The sequence below is a fragment of the Patagioenas fasciata genome, chromosome 23, assembly GCF_037038585.1.
Source record: "Patagioenas fasciata isolate bPatFas1 chromosome 23, bPatFas1.hap1, whole genome shotgun sequence".
NCBI lineage: Eukaryota > Metazoa > Chordata > Aves > Columbiformes > Columbidae > Patagioenas > Patagioenas fasciata.
The window spans coordinates 5,960,609-5,985,899 of NC_092542.1; the positions used below are offsets into that span (position 1 = coordinate 5,960,609).

At 50.6% G+C, this 25,291-nt stretch overlaps 2 protein-coding genes and 1 long non-coding RNA gene across 6 annotated transcripts; 1 reads left to right on the plus strand and 2 right to left on the minus strand.

Moving 5' to 3' along the window:
* Positions 1-607: 607 nt before the first annotated feature.
* DDOST (dolichyl-diphosphooligosaccharide--protein glycosyltransferase non-catalytic subunit) lies at positions 608-5,995 on the minus strand. The gene is made up of 11 exons (XM_065855445.2): positions 5,821-5,995; positions 4,904-5,014; positions 4,545-4,631; positions 4,077-4,180; positions 3,488-3,582; positions 2,625-2,718; positions 2,065-2,213; positions 1,632-1,779; positions 1,413-1,533; positions 1,164-1,270; positions 608-1,054 (listed from the first exon to the last, which is right to left on the minus strand). Exons 1-11 carry the CDS (start codon positions 5,954-5,956, stop codon positions 905-907), a joined length of 1,302 nt encoding a protein of 433 aa, XP_065711517.1. The 5' UTR covers positions 5,957-5,995; the 3' UTR covers positions 608-904.
* Positions 5,975-24,713, minus strand: KIF17 (kinesin family member 17). Of its 4 annotated transcripts, none has more exons than XM_071798476.1 (14): positions 24,037-24,712; positions 22,695-22,841; positions 22,218-22,319; positions 18,646-18,835; positions 14,158-14,610; positions 12,991-13,088; positions 12,205-12,352; positions 11,314-11,402; positions 11,064-11,188; positions 8,792-9,023; positions 7,733-7,991; positions 7,443-7,510; positions 7,205-7,325; positions 5,975-6,103 (listed from the first exon to the last, which is right to left on the minus strand). In XM_071798476.1, exons 1-14 carry the CDS (start codon positions 24,259-24,261, stop codon positions 6,066-6,068), a joined length of 2,295 nt encoding a protein of 764 aa, XP_071654577.1. In that variant the 5' UTR covers positions 24,262-24,712; the 3' UTR covers positions 5,975-6,065. The 4 variants fall into 4 exon arrangements, with proteins under 4 accessions (XP_071654577.1, XP_071654576.1, XP_071654575.1 ...); XM_071798475.1 differs by lacking the exon at positions 5,975-6,103 and adding an exon at positions 6,190-6,479 and having other exon boundaries at positions 24,037-24,711; XM_071798474.1 differs by lacking the exon at positions 5,975-6,103 and having other exon boundaries at positions 6,487-7,325; positions 7,443-7,507; positions 24,037-24,713.
* LOC139825511 (uncharacterized) lies at positions 12,855-15,398 on the plus strand. Its single transcript, XR_011735592.1, has 3 exons — positions 12,855-13,062; positions 13,789-13,996; positions 14,096-15,398. It is a non-coding gene; the product is annotated as an uncharacterized lncRNA (long non-coding RNA).
* Positions 24,714-25,291: the final 578 nt, after the last annotated feature.

Here is a 25,291-nt window from a genome sequence, read left to right on the forward strand (position 1 = left end):
AGCCTGGCTCCATCCTCCTGACACTCACCCTTTCCATATTCAATTCTGTCACCCCCTCACTCCAGTCCCCAATTCACCCCTTGGGTTCATCGCTGGCTCCACAGCCCTCCAGGCAGGGACGGAGGAAAACACAGCTCCATTTCCCCATCTTCTACCCTGAAATAGCCCCACCACACCCAAAAAAATCCCAGATGCACCCCGAGAGCCGCTCAGCTCTGTCCCACACCCTCTGCCCCCATCGGTTCCTCCACTTCACCCGTTTTCTTGGGATCGCATCTTCCAGCTGCCTCTTCCTCCCCAGACCCCTATGGTGCATTCTGGGGTGTTCCTGAACCCACCTGCTTGCTTTTCAGGGCACCGCTTGGCTTTTGGGGTGCCCAGTCTTCCTCGGTGTGCTCTGGGGACACCCCAGACCCCTCGGTGTGCTTTCTGGGGTGCTCCAGACTCCCCCTTTCACCTTTCAGCGCTCTCCGGCCTCGGCACCGTGAGGCTGTTCACCCCCAAAACACCCCGAACTCCCGCAGGTGACAAGTCCCCCAAGTGCCACCCGCAAATCTGGGGACGCAGCCAAAGACGCCACATGGTAAATTCACTTCAACCCAGGGCAAGAGGAGCAAGACTTTATTTTGAGAAGGCTCTTAATCTCAAATCAACATCATTCCCGCACTGGGGCGAGACAAACACCGATCTCGTCACAGAACGACACGATCAAGCATCTGCAGATGCTTCAGCGACAGATTTTCCCCTCAAAATTTCATTTTCCCTCCTATTATTCCCCCTCGTGTGTGAAAATAAAAAGACCAAACACAAACCCACGGCGTGTCTGGCACCTACCAGTCCTCTCGCCTCACACACCAGTGTCCCTGTGGAAAAGCCTTTTCTTCTCCCAGGAGGAATTTCTCTCTCAATCAGATTTTTCCTTCTCCTTCATGTGCAGGAAGACGATGCTGAACATGAAGAGTCCAACCATCATGGAGAACGCGCCGGCATAGTAGGGGTATGCCGAGGGGATGAAACGTTCGTACTGGGTGTGCTGGAGGGGACGGACGGACACCTGGGAAGGGACAGAGTGTCCCTGTGAGTCTGGCAGCCTGGCCACCCCTACGACTAATTCCCCCCACGCAATTAATTCCCATCACGCAATTAATTCCCCCTGCGCTCACCTGGGTGGAGGAGTAGAGGTGGGTGTAACCCAGGCGGTTATAATCCACCTTGAACTGAAACACCCCGTAGACATCCGGCAGCTTGAACCTCACGCTGTATTTGCCGCCTGAGAAAGAGACGGAGGTGACGTTGAGGGGAGAAGCTGCAGAAAACAAGTGGCAAAAACAGCCCCAAGGGGGGAAAACCCACCAAAAAACAGCCCCAAAGTGGGGGAACCCACAAAAATGGCCCCGAGCAGGGGGACCCACCGTTCCGCTTCAGGAAGGTGCGCACGAAGGGGTCGATGCGGACGAATTCCAGCTGAATGTCATCGCCATCAAACGGGACCCACTTGCCGTCAGAAAGCTTTTCGATGACGATGCTGTACTCCTGGAACGAACCCACGATGCGTCAAGTTAACGAGCCAGGCCTGAAAGCAAACCTTGACCTGTCCCCAGTGCGAATTCTCCCCAATTCCTGGTCCTCACCACGAGGTCGGTGACGGTGTAGGCGTTGGGAGGCGCGAGTTCCCCCACGCGGTGGTGGGACACGGCCCCCACGCGCAGCACTCCCTCCTCCTTGAACACCCAGCGGGACAAGGCGATGGCCAGCTCGTAATTGCCAGTCTGTGAGTACCTGCGGAGGAAGGAAGGTGAAGAAAGCAAAGCAGCCGCGCCAAAAAATCCACCACGTGCCAAAAATCAAACCTACAACAGATATGAAAGCAAGAAAAAGCTCCACAGAGTCAGAGGATGGAATTAATTCCCAAAGCGCTTTGGTCCACAACGCCAAACAAATGCATCACCCAGAATTTAATTCAAGCTTTCTGCTCTTTCCCATCACGTAAATATTTTTTGGCTGTTTCCCATGACTTTCTTCACCAAATATTCCCCGGGCAGGGACGCCAGGAAGCCACGGTACCTCTTGGAGCCAGGGGCAGCTTTCTGCACGGCGGAATTAAAGAAAGCGTCGCTAAAGAAATCCAGGGAGCCGCTGAAAACAACGCGGGCGTTGTTGCGGGCTTGGAGGCCGGCGATCAGGAGGGTGTTCTTCCCAACCGCGTGCGGGTACTGAAAAGAAACGTAGTTATAAAAGCGTTTATAGATGACAAAAGGATAATTAATCTCCGGTTTGCTGCAGGGTGGAACAGTCTGTAGGTCATGCATCCTGTAACCAAGTAGAAACCAAGAAATTCAGAAAAACCAGTAACGGGATTCCCGGGACTGGGATGAGGCCAGGAGACACGTTCTGCTCTGGGCTGCCCCTTCTCCCAAAGTTTCCCTCATGCTGGACACTTTCACACCAACAAAAAGCAAAGACGAAGGTTCCCAGGACAAAGTCGGAAAGCAAATGACAGCCTGACACTTTCAAAAATCAATCAGGAGAAGAAACGCTCCAGCTTTTTTCCCAATTTGCTGATATTTGTGGGATTTAATTGTAGGAGTATAACCCAACAGAGGAGAAGAAGGAAGGGAGTGTACCTGGGTTATGGGCTTGTCTGGGAAGAAGGAGTAAGAGGTGGAGGAGCCGGTCAGAATGTCCAGCACCAGCGGGTTGTCGGGATCAGCAACCATCCTGACAGGGAGAGGCACTATGAGTCCCAGAAACCCCCCAGATCCCCACATCCTGAGAGATGCGCAGCCGCCAACTCAACCATATGAACCACCTCACCCTTTGGAGGTGGTGAAACAATTGCACACACCAAGAAATCCAGAATCACAGAATCATTTTGGTTGAAAAAGCCCCTCAAAATCACCAAGTCCAAGTGTTCCCCCACCCCTGTCCCTGCCCCATGTCCTGAGAACCTCACGTCCGTCTGTCCAACCCTCCAGGGATGGTGACTCCAGCACTGCCCTGGGCAGCCTGTTCCAATGCCCCACAGCCCTTTAGGGAAGAAATTGTTCCCCAGATCCAACCTCAAACTCTCCAGGCACAACTTGAGGCCGTTTCCTCTGCTCCTGGCGCTTGTTCCTGGGGAGCAGAGCCCAACCCCCCCGGATCCAAGCTCCTTTCAGGCAGTTCAGAGATCAGAAGGTCTCCCCTCAGCTCCTGTTCTCCAGCTGAACCCCCCAGGTCCCTCAGCCGCTCCCATCACACTTGTGCTCCAGCCCCTTCACCTTTCAAACCAAATATTTCCTTCAAATATACCAACAAGCCTCACTTATTTCAATTTAAAAAAACATTCCTAAGTCAACAAATAATCTGCTGTAGAGATTTTCCCTTTATTGTTCCCCAAAATCCAGAGAGATTGCTCGTGTGAAGAGCGAACGCTACGGCAACACGGGTATTGCTGCTCCGCTCCCCCACCACAAGCCCCTCGCCTCCTCCCCACACCTTGGCTTACCCGACCCCTCGGAAGAGGATGGGGTTCAGCGCCGCTCTCCCCACGATGGTGGGGGCCTTCAGGAGATTTTCGGTGTCGGCAACGATGAGCGTGTGCTGGGAGAAAGGAGACAGAGCAGTGTGACCGTGGTGTCGAGTTATTTGAAACATATATTTGTTTTTACAAAATCGAGCAGGATGAGCGTTACAATCCAATGAAAAAGCAGAAAAGCAGCCTTTTTTTGTTTATTTATTATAGAATGATCAAATTTAATTAATACTAATATTTAACAAAATGTAAAAGACCTTTTGATAAAGACACCAATGCCCACAGTATTTTACTTCGCTATATTTAGCAACTTTCATCGTCAAACTAAGGCAACATCCGCATACTGCTCAGTTCAATTTAAATTAAAAAACTAGCAGGATATATAAAGTTCAGACTTGAATATAGGTTTTAATTTTAAATTACCAGATGACACGATGGGGAAAAAAATCGCAGCAATGCATACATTTCCATACGGATCTCCGGGAGTGAAAATCCCCCCTCCCACACCCGAAGCGTCGCACTCGGTGTCTGAGGCTGTGAAATTCCCCCCCGATGCGTTTACCTGGCCGGGGTCAGATATATCGTAGTTGTGATGGTCGATCACCGCTGTCCTTTCCTCGTCAAACTCAATCCCACACTCGCTGCCCAGCTCTCGCAGCGGGTCGCCTGGAAGGACAAACGGATTCTCTGTTACACACCTGTGACAAGACACTTGTTGCAGCACTCGAAATGAAAAGGAAATTCAGCTCAGAGTCACACGTTCACCCTCTACGAGACAAACCCCAGGGAGCAACACAACCTCCCTCATATAAATTCCCACTCCAAATGTTAACAAATGCCACTATCCACCCATTTCCTCACCGCACAAGCCTTGAGGTTCACAAGAAACTCTGTTTTCTCACCATTTTTGTTGCAGCTCAAGGAAGGATGAATAAACCCTTTGCTCACGGCAAAGTGTCAGCAATGCAGGTACTTGTTACAAGAAGCTGCTGAAATGCGCTAATTTGCTCTGATGAGCGTTTGTACTTACCGATGTCTGAGCTGGCAGCCACGAGGACGCTCCCACCACCGTCAATGAAGGCGGTGATGGTCTCCACATTGATGTTCCCACCAAAATCTGAAAGCACACACAAGAAATTCATCAACAGTTCACTGAAATAATATGGTGGCAGAATTAAACCATGACAAAACACCAAGTTGCTTTTGTTGTGGCTGAAAGAATCATTATTAAAGGCCTGAAAGCATCCACAGTTTGCTGCCAGGTACAAAACACAAAAAATAACATGTAAGTGCAAGATTTAATTAAAATTCACAAAACAACCAGAAATCTCACTTACAAAAATACAACCAAGCTCTAAGAGCACTTGAGTTTTGCTCTCCTGTATTTACCTTCTATGGATGGTGAGAAAATGATCAAGTTGTCGTACAGAAATTCTCCGTATTTGATCAGGGACAGACTCGCATCATCCGCCGTCCGGAACGTCAGATCGAAGCCCCTGTCTGCATCCACAAGGTGGAATTGACAACTTTAGCATTTCACAAAATCAAGACATTTTGTCTTTCCCCAATAAATAGTGGAATATGGAAAAAGTGTCATAGGAGCATTGGGGCTTAGTTTGGTTCTATGTGCTCCTGAAGAGCCTTTTTGTTGCAAAGATGTCCTGCTGACACCCATGAGGTGGGGAACAACACTGCAGGGGACCCAAAATACTGACACAGCTGGGGAAACACCCCCAATTTCCTCCCTCAGCCTGGCCACGGGACCCCAAACAACCCCCTTGCCCCCAGGGAACCCCAATCTCCTCCCTTAACCCAACCAAGGGACTCCAACCACTCCCTCTCAGTATCAAAGGACCCAAATCTCCTCCCTCAGCCTGACCGGGAGACCCAAAACACTCCCCTCACCCCCAGGGGATGCCAATCCCCCCATCAGCCTGACCGGGGACCCCCAACACCCGCCTCAGCACTAAAGGAGCCAAATCTTTCCCTCAGGCTGGCCAGGGGACCCCAGACAACTCCCTGGAACCCAAATCTCCTCCCTCAGCCCAACCAAGGGACACCAGCCCCATCCCCTCAGCACCAAAAGACCCAAATCTTCACCCTCAGCCCAACCAGGTGAACCCAAACACCCCCTCACCCCCCCAAACCAAATCTTCTCCCTCAGCCCAAGCAGGGGACCCCAAACATCCCCCTCAGCCCCCGCGAAACGAAATCTTCTCCCTCAGCCCAAGCAGGGGACAGCAACCGCCCCCCACATCCCCTCCCTCAAGCCGGCGCGGTGCCCCAGAAGCCTCCCCGAGCCCTACCCGCCAGGCTGCGGAAGAAGAGTGAGTGCGTGTCCCGCAGGTTGCCGTTCTCCAGCAGCACCAGGGTGCGGGGTCCCCCCTCAGCCGCCGCCAGCACCGCCAGGAGCCCCCAGAGCCGCAGCGCGGCCGCCGCCATCGTGCTGCCGGCGCCGAGCCCTCCCAGCAGCACCCGGGCAGCCAATCAGAGCCAAGCGCCGCTCCCACACCATCCAATCACCGACAGACAGCTCCTCGCCGCCAGCCAATCAGCTTTGGTGACCTCCGCGCGGCCACCGTAGCCCCGCTGAGGGGACGTGGGGGAAATGGCGGCGAGAACGCGGGGTCAGTACCGAGCGGGAGGAGGCGGGTTCTCAGTAAAACACCTCGAAATGGCGGAGTCAGACTGGTTTATTGCAGCGAATATTGGGGTACAGGGCGCGGCAGAACAGTGACAGCGAGATCTCCCTCTGTCCCGCCCTACGACGCGGAGGCGAGAGCGTTTTGGTGCAAAAAGACCGAGATTTGGCGGGTTCCTGCGTCGCCTCAGTGGTGGCGGCTTTTGGAGCCGCTTTTGCTCTTTTTGCGCTTGGTGGTGGCGTTGGGCAGGGCCAGGGCCTGCAGGCGGAACGGCCGGGGAGCGGCGGGGCCGCCGCTGGGAGCCCGATCCAGCCCGGGGGGAGCTGCGGGAGGAGAGGGGGGCGGTGGGAAAACCGGGAAAAAGGGGCGAAGACTCCGTATGGGGAGTGAGCCGGGCTGGGCCAGCACGTCCGGGCTTGTGACAGCGCTGGTGTGGCCAGCAGGACCGGCACAGTGACCGTCCCTGTGCTGGGCACAGTGAGGCCAAACCGCCAGTCCTGGGGGCAGTTCTGGGCCCCTCACACCAAGAAAGGCCTTGAGGTGCTGGAGCGAGTGGAGAGAAGGGAGGGGCTGGAGCACAAGTGTGATGGGAGCGGCTGAGGGACCTGGGGGTTCAGCTGGAGAAAAGGAGCTGAGGGGAGACCTTCTGATCTCTGAACTGCCTGAAAGGAGCTTGGAGCCAGGGGGTTCGGGCTCTGTTCCCCAGGAACAAGCGCCAGGAGCAGAGGAAACGGCCTCAAGTTGCACCAGGGAGGTTGAGGTTGGATCTGGGAGCAATTTCTTCCCCAAAGGGCTGTGGGGGCATTGGAACAGGCTGCCCAGGGCAGTGCTGGAGTCACCATCCCTGGAGGGCTGGACAGACGGACATGAGGTTCTCAGGACATGGGGCAGGGACAGGAGGGGTGGGGAACGGTTGGACTCGATCGTCTTAAAGGTCTTTTCAACCAAAATGATTCTGTGATTCTGGATTGCAAAAGAGCTTTCCTCAAAAAATAACATGAGGAAAATGCCAGTGACCGTGGGCAATGTGTGGGAAAAGGGCTCTTACCTGGGTCCGAGGTCGGGTCCTGGTGCAGGATGCGGCTGGTTCTCCGCGATCGGAAGTAGCTGTTGGCGATGGTCTCGCTGTCGCTGCGGTTTAGCACCAGCTTGTAGCGGTCTTCCTCAGGCTGGAAGGGGAAAACACCATCAGCAGTGCCAGACTCCGTGCTAGCCCTTGAGTTATGGCTTCGAAATAAGGCAAATTTGGTAAAATATGATAAAAAGGGGGGAGAAATGCACCCTACCGAGAGCTCTCCGCTGTCACCTGTGGGGCTCAGTCGGGCAGGTCTGGTCTGTGGCAGGGCTGGAACTGCTGTGACAAGAGACATGTAAAAGGGTCGTTATCTCTAAAACAATTAACACTGCCCAGTCCCCAACCTCAGGATTCTGGAAGAATCCTGACCACCCTTTGCATTAGGTGATATTATTATTTAAACTTTCTAGACAAACTCTCTGTGTGTGGCAGATTTTACAAGCAAACGTGATCCCAACGTGATCTGCTGGCCCGGCTGCACCGTCACGATGTTCCTCTCACCTGCGGGCAGGCGGGTTTTCTGAACGACAGGCTCTGGAATTTTCCAGCAGCCGTTTTCGTCATCCCAGACGGATTCACGCCTGATTTTCTCCAGATTGCTGTAATTGCAGTCCCGGCGGACCAGGGTCTGCACCCGGTCCAGCAGCTGCTGGAAGAGCATCAGGTCTCGCTCCAGCCGGCGGATGGTGCCGAGATAATCGATTTTTTCCAGCTCAAATTCCGACTGCAGATCTTTGATCTCAGTCTCAGCAGCGTGGAGCTGGGACATAAAACCAGAATAAATGGTTGGGATTAGAAAGGAGACAGAGCAGCGGTTGCTGGAGATTTGTAAGACACAGGTGGGAAGATAAAACCTCCAGTGTTTGGGATTTCTAATTTATAATTAAGAATTAGGATCAGATTTGTGTGCAGAGATTATTCCACATCTGGTTTAATGAAAGATTTCTCACGTTTTGCCGAAGTGCCACATCTTCTAACAGACCTTAAGTTAATGTTACTGGTGTGGTCTGAGCCCAGTGCTAACGAACCCCTGGGAGTTCCTAATGTCGATGACAAAGGTGAAACATTTCTTTGATAACCAAAATACAGAAATAAACCAAGTTCTTAACATGTAGATTTAGGACTGCGCACACACACATTATTTAGAAGCTGCTCTGACTCTGCCTCACCAGAACAAAACTGGTTTTACCTACAATTTAAGAGCATTGCTTTTATTTTATTTGCTTTCTTTTTTCCCTCCTAGAAAGCTTTTCAGGGTGTAATTTCTTCCAGGAGCGCAGGTGTGTTAGGAGGGAGCTGTGCAATAGGTCGTGGTGAGCAGTAGAGGGAGTCGCCTCCACATCATCCTCCAGATCAGCCTTTAAAACAGGCAGAGTTTGGTGTCTAAACAACTTAATTCCCCTCCCTGAGGGCTGCTGCACCCGATATCTCATAAAAATACACACAAAAAGCTTTATAAGGTACCAACGCAGGCACAGGTATAAAATACTTGCTGCAGACACAGTCATGTTCTAAACAAACCACAGAGGAGGAGAGCGATGTTCATTTTCAGCTGCTCACCTTGTTCTGCATCTTCTCCAGGAGTTTGCTCTTGGCTCGAACCTCCTCCTGGATGGAGTCGTAGACGTTCAGCAGAACCCAGTCGCTGCCGTCCTCGTCCGTCTGCTGCAGCGCGGCCAGCAGCTGCATCCTCCGCTCGTCCGCGTGTTTCTTCCGGCGTTTCTGCTTCTCTTTGAGGTCCTTGTTCTTAGCCTGTTCCCCTCCTACCACCTCTCGCTCCAACATCTGCAGCCTGGAAAAGGCAAACGCTTCTCTTAGCTCAGCAAGGTGAAAAACCATCTTTGTAAAGCTTGGAGGACACACGTCCTTGCCTGAGTGACGTTTGGGAAGACACAGAAAATAGTGATTTCTGGTGAGATTTGCTGCCCTGGGTAATCACAGCAAATTTCACTTTTATTAACAGTTTCTGTCATAACTATTCCTGCAGACCCAAGACGAAGCGCATCCATAACTACAGTCACGGAATTCTTGTTAAAACCCCTGTTTTGGTGAATACGTATTTAAATTCTTGTTGAAATATACATTGGATATATTATATGAATTCTTACTTCTTGCTTTGAAGGACACGAGGTGCCAAAATTAGGCAGAGAAATATTCTAAATGGTGGCTATGGGAGAAGCATGGCTGGAAACCACAGGACAATTTCCTTTTTGGGGCAAAAAGGCCATGGAAATAAAGCCGTGAAACGGGATGCAGAAATAAAGCCCCAGCCGTGCTGCAGAGCCGTTCTCTTTGTCAGCAGCAGAGCGCATAGCTCAGGTTGGGCAGCGCTGCCTCAAAGCGGAGAAAATCCCACTGCTGCTAAAACCTCCGCTGATAACACCCTCTTAATTACCTTCAGACCTCATCCTCCGCCAGAGATGACCCACTGTTTTATTTCACCGCACTCGCCGAGCAGCCTTTGGTTGCGTTTGCTTAATGCGCGATTGAATCCTCGCTCTGCCGAGATCTCGCAGCCGTCCTGACGCGTAAAGCTTTTAACAGGTGGCTTTGAAAATCCCCACGCGGAACCAAACCCTCCCACCTCATCTGCAGAGAACTCGGGGTTTGTCACAAGAAAGAACGCTGCAATAGGACTAATAAGATTTGCTGTATCATCAAAACGAATGGTTTCTTTGGAGACCTCGCCATTAATAGAGAGAATTGCCCACAAATTACAGATTCTGCTATTCTAGGGTTCTTAAAAGCTCCTTTTTTAGTTGGGAGAGGCCCAACAGAGCGAGCAAGCGCCACAGGAGCTCACAGTAGAGCTACAAGGCTGGTTAAAAAAATGACAAGATTTTTCCGAATCAAACTCTATCATCCACAATACAGCTTCTGTTGAGCATTTCTAATTTTAATATCATTCCACGCAACGGACTAAAAGAGAGAAATCAGCAGAATTTGCTTAAAGTGTACATTTCTAAAACAGCACTAAACCCCCGTATTATTTCCATACTCTGTGTCATACTTGAACTAAAGGAATTCTCTCACCCAGGTGAAAACCTGGGGTCTAATGCTGCCCCTAAAATGTGACTATTGGGAAATTTTGCTGCCAGTTCTGCCTGACATCTCACAAACATCGTCAGATGTGTGAGTATAGAGGCAAAAGTGACCTCAGTGAGAAGGAAGAGTCGTGGAGGACGCGCTCTCCTCCACCACGAGCAGCAGGTAGACCCGCTACCTCACTGGTACTGATGTGAGATGGCTTAAGTGCCCTTCAAAACCCATTTTTAAGAGAAAAAGGAGTTGGCCTCCATAACCTGTTTAGGGACTCTTGTCAGTGACCACCAGATCCAACTCTATAAGCTCCTCATAAATTACACCTGCAACAAGCCAGAGAAGGGAGAGGTTTCCCTGCCAGATTTTCTCTCATAATTATGGCACTTGGCATCGTTAAGTAGCTGTTAGCTGTGGCGTTCATCTGCCCAAGCAGAACAAAGTTAATTTGGGGGCAAAGAATACGCGTGTAGTTAGTTTTGTGCAGTGCTGAAGTCACAGCTGAAGCTTGACAGTTGTAAGATCATGGAAGGATTGGATATGAGGAAAAATAATGCCCAGAAAGGGCATTGGAACAGGCTGCCCAGGGCAGTGGTGGAGTCACCATCCCTGAAGGGGTTGAATGGACGGAGATGAGGTTCTCAGGGACATCAATTAGTGACAGTGTGAGGTTAATGGTTGGACTTGATGATCGTGAGGGTCCTTTCCAACAAAAATGATCCCACAATTCTCTAAAAACAGGGTGGTTTGTTGTAAGCAGTGCCCAGGAAGCAGGAGCAGCATCATCACTGACCTGGCGAGCACCTTCTGCTGGTCTGCAGGTAAGGACACCCCCTCGGCAGTGACAGCCACCTCTGCGCCAGCGCTCCCCCTGCTCACCCTGCCAGCGTCTTGGGCTGTCTGAGGTGCGGCTGGGTCCTGAGGACAAGAGGAAACCAAAAGCTGCAGCTCCAAAGAGATGAAATGTGAGTTCTGGGACAGATGAACCACGACACGACCCACTCAGGTTTATTCAACCCAGGGAGAAGCAGCTTGAATGGTACCTGGGTTGACGTTTGTTCTTCATCTGCTGCAGCAACAGGGTCTTCACGTAGAGGTGTCTGCTCAGGAGTAGTTTCAGTCCTCACGGCAGCTAAAGAGCAAAAGAGGAAACATCACAATGTCAGTAACCGGCTCTGCAGAACTATAGCGTAAATCTGTGGAAACATCACACAAAGTCTTCACCAAAAGCTAAAAACTATGTGTCTGGAAGGAAAAGGTCTCTTATTTATGCTGGTCAGTCAAAGCCATCAAAGACACAGAGGGCATAGCAGGGCAGGAATGCAGATTTTACAGGGTTGGGAGAGCCCAAGTCCTTGTGTTTGCCGCACAAATACTCAATTTCGGAGGTGAAGATGTGCACATCTATAATCAGAGCAGGGCGGGGGGAAAAATGAACCTCTCACCTTAGAAAGTGATAGCATCAAAAATGAAGAATATAGCTTCAAGAATTAATACTGAGCAATAAGTGCTGCACAAGCACATTGTAAAACATGCTCTGAGGCACTGCAGAAGTATAAATGAAAAGTGGTAATGAAGAGGATAACTGGCAGTGATTTATAGCTATACAAGAGCAATATCCACCCTCCAGCAAAGCGATGTGGTTGATAATCCACCGGGAGAGCACGGGCTGCACCGCATGGAAGAGATTGCCACAGCCACCCTCGTCTTGGGTGTGCAAGTTGTGCAAAGGCAGCAAGGCAGAGCAGCGCCTGCCAAGACCAGGCGTCGCTGCAGCTCAAACCTCCGCTCAAAAGAAATGCTGCCTTAAGGCAGAAAATATCCAAGCTATGTGGGAAAAAAATCACATTTTGTCACCTCAAGGTTTAGGGGGTTCTGACAGGGAAAAGGGGCCAGGAAAATAGGGGAGAGGACAAAACCTGCCTCCCCCACACCTGCTTCCTTCCTGAGGTTCTCCTCGAGCGCAGCCAGTTTGAGATCGTAGTGGTTCCTCAGGCTGCTGATATTCTCCTCCAGGCGGGCGCGGGACGCCTGCTCCGCTTCGTAGCTGGTCTTGAGTTGGGCCAATCTCTCCTCGTACTCCTGGAAGGCAGAGCAGGCAGCCTGACGCCACAGCCCTGCTCCTCACGGTACATGAGCTCTCAGCTTATATCCACCCCGATAAAACTTTACCAGTGACGACTTCCGTGATTTAAGTCCACACAGTATCAATGGAAGGTGACTCATTAGCCCTAGAGACAGATGTGGTGCCCTGGAAGGAGCTTTTTAAAGAGTAAGAGTTTTATTTCCTCCGGCCACTCTCTCTTTGTCCTCACTGCCAGCTCCTCATTCTTCCTCCTGGCTCCACATCCCCTCTTCATCTTTATCCTTGTACTGTTCCTAACATCTCTGACTACTACTTTCCTCCCATTTTTCCCTCATCTGACAGAAGGAATCTAAATTTCACATGTAGTTTCCTCTACTTGTTATATGTACGTCAATAATTCTTAGCAACCCATTTCAATTCATCTCCAGAGTGGTGGGAACAATGCTGAAAGCAGAACTGTAAATAAGGCCTCCATCAACGCATTCTGTCCCCAGAAGCTCAAGGGCCAACAAATAGGAAGAAAACTGTTCTGAAAAGGCTGAACCACACAGCCCTACACCATATTTATAACGATCATTGTAAAAACCCACAAGCTTTAGTCAAAGACACTCCAGGATGTCCCCTCCTGACTTACTTCTCTGATCAGCTGCTTCTCTGCTTCAAGATCTACCTGGGGTTTGAGGAGGTGAACTGGCTTCGCTTCCAGGTGAGCAGCCTCAGCAGGTTGAAGCCCTACAAAGCAAAGCAGAATTAAAAATCACTCCCAATTACCGGGTAGGATTGTCTGTAGAACGCCTGGAAATAGAACAAAGAACACTGCAATCCACACACGGCTTTAAACCGCGCTCGGGCGCCAGCATCTGTGCTGCCAAACGCCCACTGGCCTGGGACTCCATAGGTGTGGGGAGCGGAGTCGGCGCTGAGCAGAGGGGGAGAGGTTTAAGCTTCAGGTGTAGGAAAGCAAATCTAAATCTAATCTCCATGGCAGAATAACAGGAGACTTGTTTCCAGGGCTATGCTGACAGATTTGGAAGATAAAAGACACTGGGAAGGAGATGAAAGGTGCAAGGAAATCACCTTCTTTCTTCATAGTGGTAGAAAGGAGAGGAACAACAACAAAATAATCGTACAGCCTTATTCCTCTGCTGAAAGTTGCCCTTTTTTAGCGGATAATTCTCCAAAGGTGAAGCGGGTCCCTAAAGACCGTTCTTACCCTTTGGTTCCCACATTTGCTATTTCTGTTTCATAGCAAAGAGTTGTCAGCTGAATCTTCAAAGAGAGGACAGTGCTGCCTCTGTAAGAAATGCGGTCAGCACAGCAAAACTTGTCTTGCAGTGTCAAAAATTCAGCGTGCAAGAGAACAGGGGCAATGCTAACTTTGAAAATATATGTATATTTAATAAGGTATTTTACATTATTATTTCTCTCCCAGCTGAAACCTTTCTTCTGTGACTGACCAAATTCTAGCAGAACGACCAAGAAGAGACGAGGATTTTAATCACATCAGCATTTTCTAACAGAATTGTTCATTACTGAAACCACTGCAAAACTGAGACGGTCTTTACCAGTGGAATAAGGTCCATTTGGCAACAGTGAAGGAAACGTCCATTATCAGAATGGGAGAACTCTTCCGCCAACAGGTAAGGGGCAGATTGAGGTGAAATCCATTGAGCATTTTATGTGAGCATTTTATGTCCACCCCAATAAAACTCTATCAGTGATTTTTTCTGTGATTTAAGTCGACACAGTGTTTTTCCTGTCGAAGATAAAACATCTCTGCAGCCGCTAAGGGCTGTCCTACCTGACAAGCTACTCGCGCTCATCTGCCCAGCTAGGATCGCCTTCAGCTTCTTAATCTCCTCCTGATACTCCCTCAGCAGAGCATCCTTGGGGTCCTCGTTGACACAGGGCTTGTTCTTGATGTTTTTCGCTCGATTGGCGTAGCGCAAAGTACTGAGGCTTTCGTCGTAGTTGTTATCAGCCGGAGACAAGCACGCTACCATCAGCGTTTTGGTGTTTCCTCCGAGGGAGTCTTGGAGCAGCCTGGTCAGCTTGGAGTCTCGGTAGGGGATGTGCTTGCACCTGCCGTCCACCAGGGCCGAGATGACATTGCCCAGAGCCGAGAGGGAGAGGTTGATTTTGGTGGCTTCTCTGAGCCGCTCCCCCGTGGCTCCAGTTTTGGACTGTCTCTCGCTTCCCGCCAGATCCACTAAATTGAGTTTTGCAGCCTTGAGATGGTCCTGCCCGCACTCGTCTGCAAGCAAATAATTCCAGGTTAGGCTCTGCTTAAGAGGAAGCATCTTAACAGTTCAAGAAACAGGACTCTGTGGGCATTACTTTCCTGTTCAAGCCCTGTTCTTTGTCTGCATTTGGGCCCCAGCTCCCAGGTTCCAGTATTGGTTGGGAAATTACATATCAGAGAGCAGTGTAGGGGAAAGGGACCTGGGGGTCCTGGTGGACAACAGGATGACCATGAGCCAGCACTGTGCCCTTGTGGCCAGGAAGGCCAATGGCATCCTTGGGTGTATTACAAGGGGGGTGGTCAGTAGATCGAGAGAGGTCCTCCTTCCCCTCTACTCCGCCCTGGTGAGACCCCATCTGGAATATTGTGTCCAATTCTGGGCCCCTCAGTTCAAGAAGGACAGGGAACTGCTGGAGAGAGTCCAGCGCAGGGCAACAAAGATGATTAAGGGAGTGGAGCACCTCCCTTATGAAGAAAGGCTGTGGGAGCTGGGTCTCTTTAGTTTGGAGAAGAGGAGACTGAGGGGTGACCTTATTAATGTTTATAAATATATAAAGGGTGAGTGCCACGAGGACGGAGCCAGGCTCTTCTCAGTGGCAAACAATGATAGGACAAGGGGCAATGGGATCAAGCTGGAACACAAGAGGTTCCACTTAAATTTGAGAAAGAACTTCTTCTCAGTGAGGGTGGCAGAGCCTGGCCCAGGCTGCCCAGGGAGGTTGTGGAGTCTCCTTCCCTGGAGACATTCAAACCCGCCTGGACCCCTTCCTGTGCGACCTCACCTAGGCGTTCCTGCTCCAGCAGGGGGATTGGACTAGATGATCTTTTGAGGTCCCTTCCAATCCCAAACATACTGTGATACTGTGAAGTAAATAAATATCTTCTTAATCTTAGAACTACATGTTTTAGTGCTTTCCTGAACAAGGTCCTGCACAGTAAGAACTCATACTCATTCTAACTCTCCCAGTGAGCCCTGAACACACACTTGCAGACACACCCTCCACATAATTCCACAGTGTTTAGAATTTAGGCAAAGCCCTCGCGAGTAACAAGGTCAGACCATGAGTTTATACCATTTTTTTTCCTTTTCGGATTGTTTCACCAAGTTAAACAATATCTGACAACTGGAGAGAAACCAGAGCAGGGGTAGCTGGAGAACACAGGCGGAAGAACAGGCTCCCTGAACACCAACGGGACACGGACAGGCAGCAGTGTCACCTCTCCAGCCTGCTGGGGAAAGGCTGGAGTAGACACAACGTTGGGAAACAGTTTTTCCATGAACTCCCAATCTACAGATTTTCCCAAGAGCAAAATCCAGCCTGCTCTAATTAATGGACGTCTTCAAGAATTTTCTTGCTGCGCTTCGAAAGAAAAAGCACATTCTATCAGACACATCAAGGCCCACCAGCTGGCTTTCTGTCCCGAGACAGCTGCGATGTTCAAGATCTCCCCTCTCGCCCAGATCGCCGTGACTCAGCACACAGGCACGCTCGGCGGCATCTGTTCCTCCTCAGCTCATGACATTCTCAGTGAGAAAGGAAAATGAAGGAACGCGGGCGAGAAACAAGAAAGCTGCAAGAAATCGGGACCACGCTCAGCCTGAATCACCTGGGTGAGGAAATGGATCTCGGTGAGTGAGGAGTCAGACCCAGCGAGCTGGTGCCGTTCCCATTCCAGCGTTTTAAGGCGAGAGAGGATGTGAGCTGAAGCTAAAAGCAGCTCCTTGGAAGCTCACCTCGCAGGTAACATCTGCTTCCTGACCTGCATTTTGGAGCCGGATTAACGTGATGACACAAATTCCCTGTGACTACGAGAGAGCGCACCCGTTTGATTTAGGAACCCCGCGGTTTTGCTGGCTGCTTAACTTTCCAGCCTCATGCAGAGCAAAGAGTTGGACACACGTTCCCAAATCACACAGCACTGCCCCAAACACTGGACCACATATTTGGATCTGCATGTCTCAGTTATCCCTCGTGATTACAACCCAGGTTCAAGGGAAGAGCTCCTTTAGCGCTCCGAGCACAGAAAGCATCGAGGTTTAAACCAAGTCCGCCCTTTTCCAGACAGATATCTACAAAACCTAGCCTTGAGTTTAGTAAAAGTTCAGATTTGTGGCTGTGGACAATACCTACACATGACCAATGAATAATACGATGCATGGGTGAAAGTTAGAAGGGAAACAAACAAACAAACCATTAAAATGTTTCCCCAAGATATTTCATCTGTTAGAGCAACTGATTGTTAACCGTGGAACTTAACGTTTGCTGCTGAGCAAACGTATTTTGCTCCAGGTCTTTCTGGCATGTTGAGACATGGGAAAGAAAACCCCAAAACAGATGGAGGTTAAACAGAGCACCCTGTCACTGTCCCTTCTGAGAGCTGGGGTGAGTGGACAGTGACAAAAAGTAGGTTTTCTAACCTTTTCCCTCCTTCCCCCAGTGTCTGTAAACACCGGCAGACAATGACAAAGCTGTTTTGGTCCTGCCGGTCCTTTCACCCAGGGACGCCTCTTGTTTCCAGCTCGGTGCTCAGCGGTTTTGTTTCCATGGTGGCACGAGGTCCCCAGACCGTTGCTAAAATTCCTGCGGCAGCCCCAAAATCTCACCCGTCTGATTTTTGTACAGCACGTCAGCCAGTTCTGGTGGCACAAGCCCCAGCAAAATCTATGACATCCTTCACATTAACAAATCAATCCCTAAGCACAATGTAAAGGAATTATCCATCTGTTACTCTAAATCCTGTAAAAATGCTGATGGTAACTCGTGCATTTCATGCATCTGCAGCCAGAGGTTTGTCATAATCCTGTTCCTGAATCTAAACTGTAACTATAAAGAGTCATTTCACAGAATTGCAAAGAGATCTTTTAAAATATCAACTCCTTGTAAATTATAATTACTACAGGCTCAACTGGAAAATGAGTTTAAACGTCCTGCTGCACCTCACCATGAAACTTAAAGATGGCAACATAAATACCAATTTCATTAACTATTTCAACTAATGATTACCCCAATAGAACATCCAGCTATGGGGCTTGTGCCAGAACCCTCAGCTTTCTCCCCAAATATCCCATCTGTCTTCCATTTAACTGCAAGTTTCCCCACCTGCCCTCCTGCTCCCTGTGACGGGTTTTCAAAGCTTTGAACCAGAGACAACGTCGCAGGCCAGATTAAGAGCCCTACACCCATCTGCAACACAGAAGAGGTTTTACAGACCCACCTAATGCAAGGATTACCATTCTGTGCTAATTGAGATATTATTATAATCCCAAACACACCATTTTGGACAGGGGAAATGAGGTATCGTCACCAACACCTGGAGCCACAAGTCTGGAAGACTTCGCGTAACTCTCCCCATGACTGAAACAGCTGAAGAAAATGAAACCAAGCTGTTCAGGGTCCAGTACTAGAGAGAATACAGGAGACTCATTCCTTTCTTAGTCCCAGAAATGAAAACCTTCCAACATCCGTGTTGAGACCCAGCAATGAAGCTTTATCAGCTAAAGAAATGCCAGTGGAAACGAGATATTCGAGAAAGGAAAAATCAGTCATTAAGATATCATTAAGGGATTATTTTATTCCATCTTAAAGCCCAAATTAGCTGTTTGCTTAAAAGATGTGCCCCTTGGTGAAGCCCAGCGAAGGAATCGCTAGGTGGAATGATCTGACTGGCGTTGTAAAGAAGGGCAGACAAGACAAATCATGAATTAAGTTTCTCCGGGTTGTACAATGTGTGAACTCCAAGCCATTGTATGGGCTGTGAGATAAATTTTGCTGGAAATAAAGGTTGAAGGTGGTAAAGGAATTGAAGGAGAATTAAAAATGTTCCCAGTTTGCGTGTAAGATATTTGTCTCCCAAGGGGGAACTGAGGGAAAAAAACCCTCTCAGCCATTTCACTGTGTAAAGAATGTCCATGTCAGGGCACAATTCTGATTCTACCGGCCCTAAAATCATTTAGGATCGAGGTTTAGCTATTGGGTGATGGGTCAAACCCCATGGATTCCATATCCTGCTGGGCCCAGGCCTAAGGCAGGACATCCAGCGACCTACCTACGGTGCAGATCTCCACGTTGACGGTGAAGATGGAGTGGGAGCGGGACGAGTCCTTGTTCATGAGGGTGGAACCCACTGCCCGGTTTCTCCAGCCCGTCTCCATGAGCCGCTCACACTGGCCCACGCTGTGCACGGTGTGCAGGGACAGCCCCTTCACGTATGCCCCTTTTTCGGGGTGCTCCTTCAGCTGCAAACGGGGACAACGCAAAGCGGGTTAGAACGAGATGCACTGAGCCTGCAGGAAACCATGCGGAAGTTTGAGGGCTACGCAAGTTTGGCACGTGGAGAAGTTAAACTGCAGCACCAAAAAGTCGGATAATTTCTTAAGGAGGAATAAGACCACACAAAAACACGGAAGCACCTTCGTGGCTCTGCAGACAAAAAGAATTTGAGTTAAAGTAGTAGTGAGGTGGACTGCAAACTGGCTGAAGGGAAGAAGCCAGAGAGTCGTGGTCAGTGGGGCAGCGTCCAGTTGAGGCCTGGATCCAGTGCAGTGCCTCAGGGGTCAGTACTGGGCCGGTATTGTTCAATATATTCATCAATGATTTGGACGAGGGAACAGAGTGACTGTCACCCAGTTTGCTGGTGACACCAAGCTGGGAGGAATGGTGACACTGGAAGCTGTGCTGCCATCAGAGACCTGGACAGGCTGGAGAGCTGGGTGGGGAAAAATTTGATGAAATATAACAAGGGCAAGTGTAGAGTCTTGAATCTGGGCAGGAACAACCCCAGGTTCCAGTGTAAGTTGGGGAATGAGCTATTAGAGAGCAGTGTAGGGGAAAGGGACCTGGGGGTCCTGGGGACAGCAGGGTGACCATGAGCCAGCACTGGGCCCTTGTGGCCCGGAAGCCAATGGTACCTGGGGTGGGCTAGAAGGGGGTGGTCAGTAGGTCAGAGAGGTTCTCCTGCCCCTCTGCTCTGCCCTGGGGAGACCACACCTGGAATATTGTGTCCAGTTGTGGCCCCTCAGTTCCAGAAGGACAGGGAACTGCTGGAGAGAGTCCAGCGCAGCCACCAAGATGCTGAAGGGAGTGGAGCATCTCCCGTGTGAGGAAAGGCTGAGGGAGCTGGGGCTCTGGAGATGTAGGAGACTGAGGGGTGACTCATTCATGTTTACAGATATATAAAGGGTGAGTGTCAGGAGGATGAAGCCAGGCTCTTCTTGGTGACAACCAGTGATAGGACAAGGGGCAATGGGTGCAAACTGGAGCACAGGAGGGTCTGCTTAAATACAAGAAGAAACTTCTTCCCGATGAGGGTGTCAGAGCCTGGCCCAGGCTGCCCAGGGAGGTTGTGGAGTCTCCTTCTCTGCAGACATTCGAACCCGCCTGGACCCCTTCCTGTGGAACCTCAGCTGGGTGTTCCTGCTCCATGGGGGGATTGCACTGGATGAGCTTTCCAGGGCCCTTCAACCCCTGACACTCTGGGATTTTGTGATTCTGTAAAAGTTTGCTGATTGATTCAGATGAGAAACCTGTGCTTCTACCTCCCCTATTATCAAGCTGCATATTTAAAAAAAAAAGAGCTGGAATGTCTTTCACCTATTATGGCAAAGGCTCCAGTGTCTCTTCAGTCACACAAAGCTTTTTTAAAATCAAAGCACAGATTCAATAGTCATGGATATTCTTATCAGTGCTTTTTACCAACCCCCTCCGCTCTGAGAGGGTGTTTGGATGTCACTGACAGAATTCCCAAAGTCACACCCATCACACACAGGCGGAATAATTTTTCTCCAGATTAGTTCATTTTTAAGATGCACTAAAATCTTATTCAGGCACCTGGATAGACACAGTGTTAAATGCATCTTTTCAGCAATTCTCAATCATGCAGAAGAAAAATTTCATGCACATGCTAATAAACAATTGAAATATTCAAAATCTTGAGCGATCCATCAAACTTACATAAAATAATCCACAAAGAGAGATCCCTGCCCTCCTACACCAGCCCCCTCCGATGCTCCCTTCGCACTGGGAATTTGAAATGAGCTGAATTCATTTTCAATGGCAACATTACGCCCCACATCTGCGGGGTTCATAACACAGAACTGTCGTGTCAGCTGGGATATCAAGATCTCCCTGTCACGACTCGGTGTCACGGAGCGATAGGCACCGCAGTGTGACTTCCCAAGGAGATCCTTAGATACTTCAGTGATGCACACGCCACAAGAGGCAAGGTTTAAGTGCTTCCTGTAGAAACATCAGCACAGAACAGAGCAAAACTGGTTGAACACTAAACTTGGTAGGATTTTAGCCTTGTTCTAAAGCTGTGACTGCTCAGGATGAATCCAGACTGTTCACACACTGTGACTTTTGCCTGTGCTACAGGAGAACCCGTGGATGGCTGGGCTGTATTTAAAGATGCTGCAGAATCTCTGGGGAATAATTAAGCGAGGACGGGGCTGCTGAACTCCACGACAGACCAACGGGGTCATTTTCCTTGCAGAGCTCTGTAAAACCTGCTCATCAGAGGTTTTCCTGCCCCAGGAGGCGATTGCGGCCCTCAGAGTCACCAAAGGCACTGATGTTGAAAGGCAAAAAGCAGAAATGGGATTTTGGAGGAGAATTGGGGGGCACAGAAGAAAGCAGAGGGTCAGCTTTCGGTCTCCCTGAGTTATTCGGTGGAGGCAGCAACAGGCAGCCGCTGTCACCGGTGTGATGGTGTTACCCTGGAAACTGTTCTGCCAAATTCCTGCCCTCCCAGTGCCAACCGCGGTTGCCACGGAAACCGGTGTCACCGCTGATGTGGAACAAAGGACAAACCACAGCAAACCCTTCTCCGGTTTGGAAAGTGAAGCTGAGAGGGTTTTGCTTCCTTTAAAGTCAGCAACCTGTTAGAAACAACCTGCCCCGGCAGGCAGCTTGGCTCTGGCACCATTTTGGTTCGTCTGTGCGGAAGATGGTGCTGCTGCCTCGCTTTTCTTCAGCAGAAAAGTCCCGTGGGGAAGTAAATTAGGATGGGAGATTTGCAGCTTGCCCCAGGAAGATGTGCAAAAAGATCTGCAAAGCCACCAAGAAGTAAACTGAATCAAAATCAACCCCCTGGTTAGCATTTCGGGAAAGGTCGCCCTCCTGCGTTTCTGGAAACTGCTCGACTTCCCTGTGTGTTCCCATGGGGAGGAATATCTGCTCTGTCCCCTCAAAAAAGGATCAGCCTTTTTTGTTTTAGGCAGATAATGAGATCATCCACAGCTACATTACATCGGATTAAATATTTGTAAGGGACAGAATCCTCCTGCTTTCATGACAGCCATGAGATGAAAAGGGTTAGGAAGAAATTGCCCCATAAACACTTTATTCCATTGTTGTCCCGTAACAATTTTCACGTGGCTTCTGCTGAGCTACCGGCCACTGTCAAGGACACGTGGGACTGGATCCTGTTCCTTCTGCCACTAAACTTTTGCTAAAGTCCCTCAAAACCTCCTCTTGGCTTCCATATTCATCACTATATCTTATCTTCTGCATTCAGCTTCTGACAGAGCACATTGTGGCACTTCTGCCAGGCATTCGTGGTAACGCTTGTCTGAGCAAATTAAAGCACTTCCTCATTAAGACACATTGACTCTGCCTCACCTCCAACTTCTGCTTGGTGTCGGCTCCTAGAAGGTCCCGTATGTCTTCATTGTAAATCTCCAGGTAGGAAGCTCTCAGCAAGAACTTGGCATTTTCAGCGCACTGCAGAAAACAGGAGCGATTTTGGGGTGAGGTTCTCAAAACAAAGGCGAGTGGGCAGACCCCGTAGATCCCAACAGCAGCTGGGTGCTCACTCCCTTCAGCAAATCCCTCCTGGCACTTCATTCCCTGGTGTGACCGCTCAACACGCTCGCTACAGGGAATTTGGCACTTAAATATCTCACGTGCAAGTCCATAAAGTCAGCGGAGATGAGGGTGAAGTTCATCTGACTACCCATAGGCTTTCAAATGAGAAGCAGCACCCCCAAAAACCTGTCCCATTCTCACTCCTGCTCCTTGAGGTACAAAATAAAACTCACCTTTCTCGATATCAAACCGTCTTACAACAGGATCTCTCTCACGTCCTTCCACACCTACCTGTACGCTCTCAAAAATGTGCTCAAACGCCCTGGGGATGATGCCTCTCTGTGCACAAGGATCTGTGATTCCCTGCATGGTGAACGACTTCCCGCTGCCAGTCTGGCCATAGGCAAATATGGTGCCGTTGTAGCCTTCGGTGACACCCTGAAAATGGAGAAATAACAAATAAAATCACCATTGTCCTTTGTATAATTGGAAATATATCATCCAGATTCAACCTCACCTCGTAAAGGGTGCTTTAAAGGAAGAGCTGGAAGTAAACATCAAACACGGCTTGATCTTCATACACCAGAGTATAATAATGACTTGAATGCTAATTGATTGTAGGGTGGCCAAAAGGAGGGCCTGTAGCTTAGAATAACTTTCCCTTGGAAAGCTGGCTGAAAGGAGCCCTCACTTTTGCTTGTTCCTATTTCAGGGAAGCACGGTAGGAACAGAAGATAATTGGTTTTCTCAAGGTTTAAATAAGGTGTTAAAAAATAACTTATTAATCTAATAATCTATTGTTTCAGACCCCGGTTGTTCTCACAGTCAGGAACATCCATCTTATAATTATCACTGGTCATTTTATCCCTGTTTCTTTTTCTAACAATACTGGGTCTTTTGAGGGGATTTGGGTTGGGTATTTTGCTGAACTGGTTCCATTCCAACCTCAACCTCCCCTGGGCAACTTGAGGCCGTTTCCTCTGCTCCTGGCGCTTGTTCCTGGGGAGCAGAGCCCGACCCCCCTGGCTCCAAGCTCCTTTCAGGCAGTTCAGAGATCAGAAGGTCTCCCCTCAGCTCCTGTTCTCCAGCTGAACCCCCCAGGTCCCTCAGCCGCTCCCATCACACTTGTGCTCCAGCCCCTCACCAGCTCCGTTCCCTTCTCTCAACTCGCTCCAGCACCTCAAGCTCTTTCCTAAGAACATAAATAAGAATAATCTACATTATGGATAATCTACAAATCTAACAATAAATAATCTACGTGATGGATTTCTCTGCTCCGTTTGAGGGCTTTGCTTGGCGTGCTGTGGTGGTTGGAGTTGAGGACTCGGAGCACTTGGCTCTCCCTGGTCACACGATGCCACGAGTCACGTTTGGACGCTCCAGTTTCTCTCTCTTTTCCAATGGGAGCACAAGGCACCGAGCCCAGCTTGGGACGGTTCATTGTTCAGACCGTGAATTTTGGGACAAAATAAGCCCTTTCTCCCCTGATCCTCCATGACGTGGAATGAAGGAGCACAGCTCCAGAGCCTTCAGCCCATGACGAGTGTTTCTAAGCAGCGCCTTTTTAAAGGATCCCAACACCCAACAGCCCTTTCTGGGAAGAAACTACCCCCAAGACCCAACCTCAACCTACCTCGACCAGCGGGTAGGCGATGTCGTTGTAGATCTGCTCGGTGCTGTGCTCCTGGCTGTACGCCCCGTCGAAGGTGAACAGCTTGGGGGGCTCCCCGGCGGGGTTGTGGATGGAGCAGCGGCCCCGCGCGCTCTCCATCTTCACCACGGCCCTGCAGCCCAGCGCCTTCTCCCGCTCGTTCATGGGCCGGCACCGCACGATCACCTTCACCGCCTCGCAGGCCATGGCGTGGGGCTCGATGGGCAGGGGGCTGGGGGGGCTGTGGGGAGCAGGGGCTGCACCCCCAGTGGGGGACACTGAGGGGAAGGAGCCCCCCGGGAGACACGGAGGGGCTGCAAATGGCTGGGGGAGAAGTGGAGACAAGGAGGAACAAGCCGGGGGGGGACGAAGGGAAAGAGGGAGAGTTGGAACAAGTCTGAGGGGGAACTTGAGCAGGTGGGGGGAACCTGAGGGCGGGAAAGCCTGAGGTGACTTGGGGAGCGGGGAGAAGCCCGGGCAAGGGAAAACCTGAGGTAAACCTGCAGGTGCCGGGCAAGCCCGAGGGAGCGGAGGGGCACCCGAGGCGAGCCGGGGGCGTCGGAGGGACCCGGGGGGGTCAGAGGGGCCCAAGGGGGTCAGAAGGACCCGGGGCCCGCGGGAAGCGGCGAACGACACAGCGCGCACGCGCGCGGCGGCCGCACGCGGTTGCCATGGGGACGGGGCAGCGTCGGGCCAGGCCCCGCCCCTGGCGCCACGCGACGGCGGGCGCGCGCGCAGGTGTGCGAGAGCGGGAGCGCGCCACAGGTGCACGAGGGCGAGCACAACCGCGCGGGGCGATTGTGCAAGAGCGTTAGGGCACGCGGGTGCACGAGCAGATGGGAGCACGTGGTGCAGTCGTGCAAGCGCACGTGTGCATGGGCGCAGGTGCAGGCACGAGGGCGTGGTGCAACTGTGCAAGCACGTGAGGGCACGTGGGTGTGCGTGCAGGCGAGAGTGCATAGGGGAATTGTGTGCGTGCATACGTGTGGGTATGCGGGCAGGCAGGAGTGCACGGTGCAACTGTGCAAGCACATGCATGTGCAAGCGCGAGTGCAAGTGTGTGCACATGGGTGTGCGTGCAGGCAGGAGTGTATGCTGCAATTGTGCAATCGTGTGTACACGTGCAGATGCGAGTGTGTGCTGCAGTTGCACGAGCGTGTGGTGCAATTGCACAAGCATGTCCATCTGCATGCAGGCACACACGCTTGGTGCAATTATGTACATACCAGAGCACAAG

Excerpts from the sequence above, each read along its gene's own strand:
- DDOST (XM_065855445.2), bottom strand. The coding sequence starts at position 5,956 with ATGGCGGCGGCCGCGCTGCGGCTCTGGGGGCTCCTGGCGGTGCTGGCG. Across the intron at positions 5,015-5,820 it reads CTTCTTCCGCAGCCTGGCGG|ACAGGGGCTTCGATCTGACG; the intron begins GTAGGGCTCGGG and ends TTGTGGATGCAG. Across the intron at positions 4,181-4,544 it reads GGCTGCCAGCTCAGACATCG|GCGACCCGCTGCGAGAGCTG; the intron begins GTAAGTACAAAC and ends TTGTCCTTCCAG.
- KIF17 (XM_071798473.1), bottom strand. The coding sequence starts at position 24,261 with ATGGCCTGCGAGGCGGTGAAGGTGATCGTGCGGTGCCGGCCCATGAAC. Across the intron at positions 11,189-11,313 it reads AAGAACAAACGTCAACCCAG|GACCCAGCCGCACCTCAGAC; the intron begins GTACCATTCAAG and ends TCTTGTCCTCAG. Across the intron at positions 7,511-7,732 it reads GAAAACCCGCCTGCCCGCAG|CAGTTCCAGCCCTGCCACAG; the intron begins GTGAGAGGAACA and ends CTCTTGTCACAG.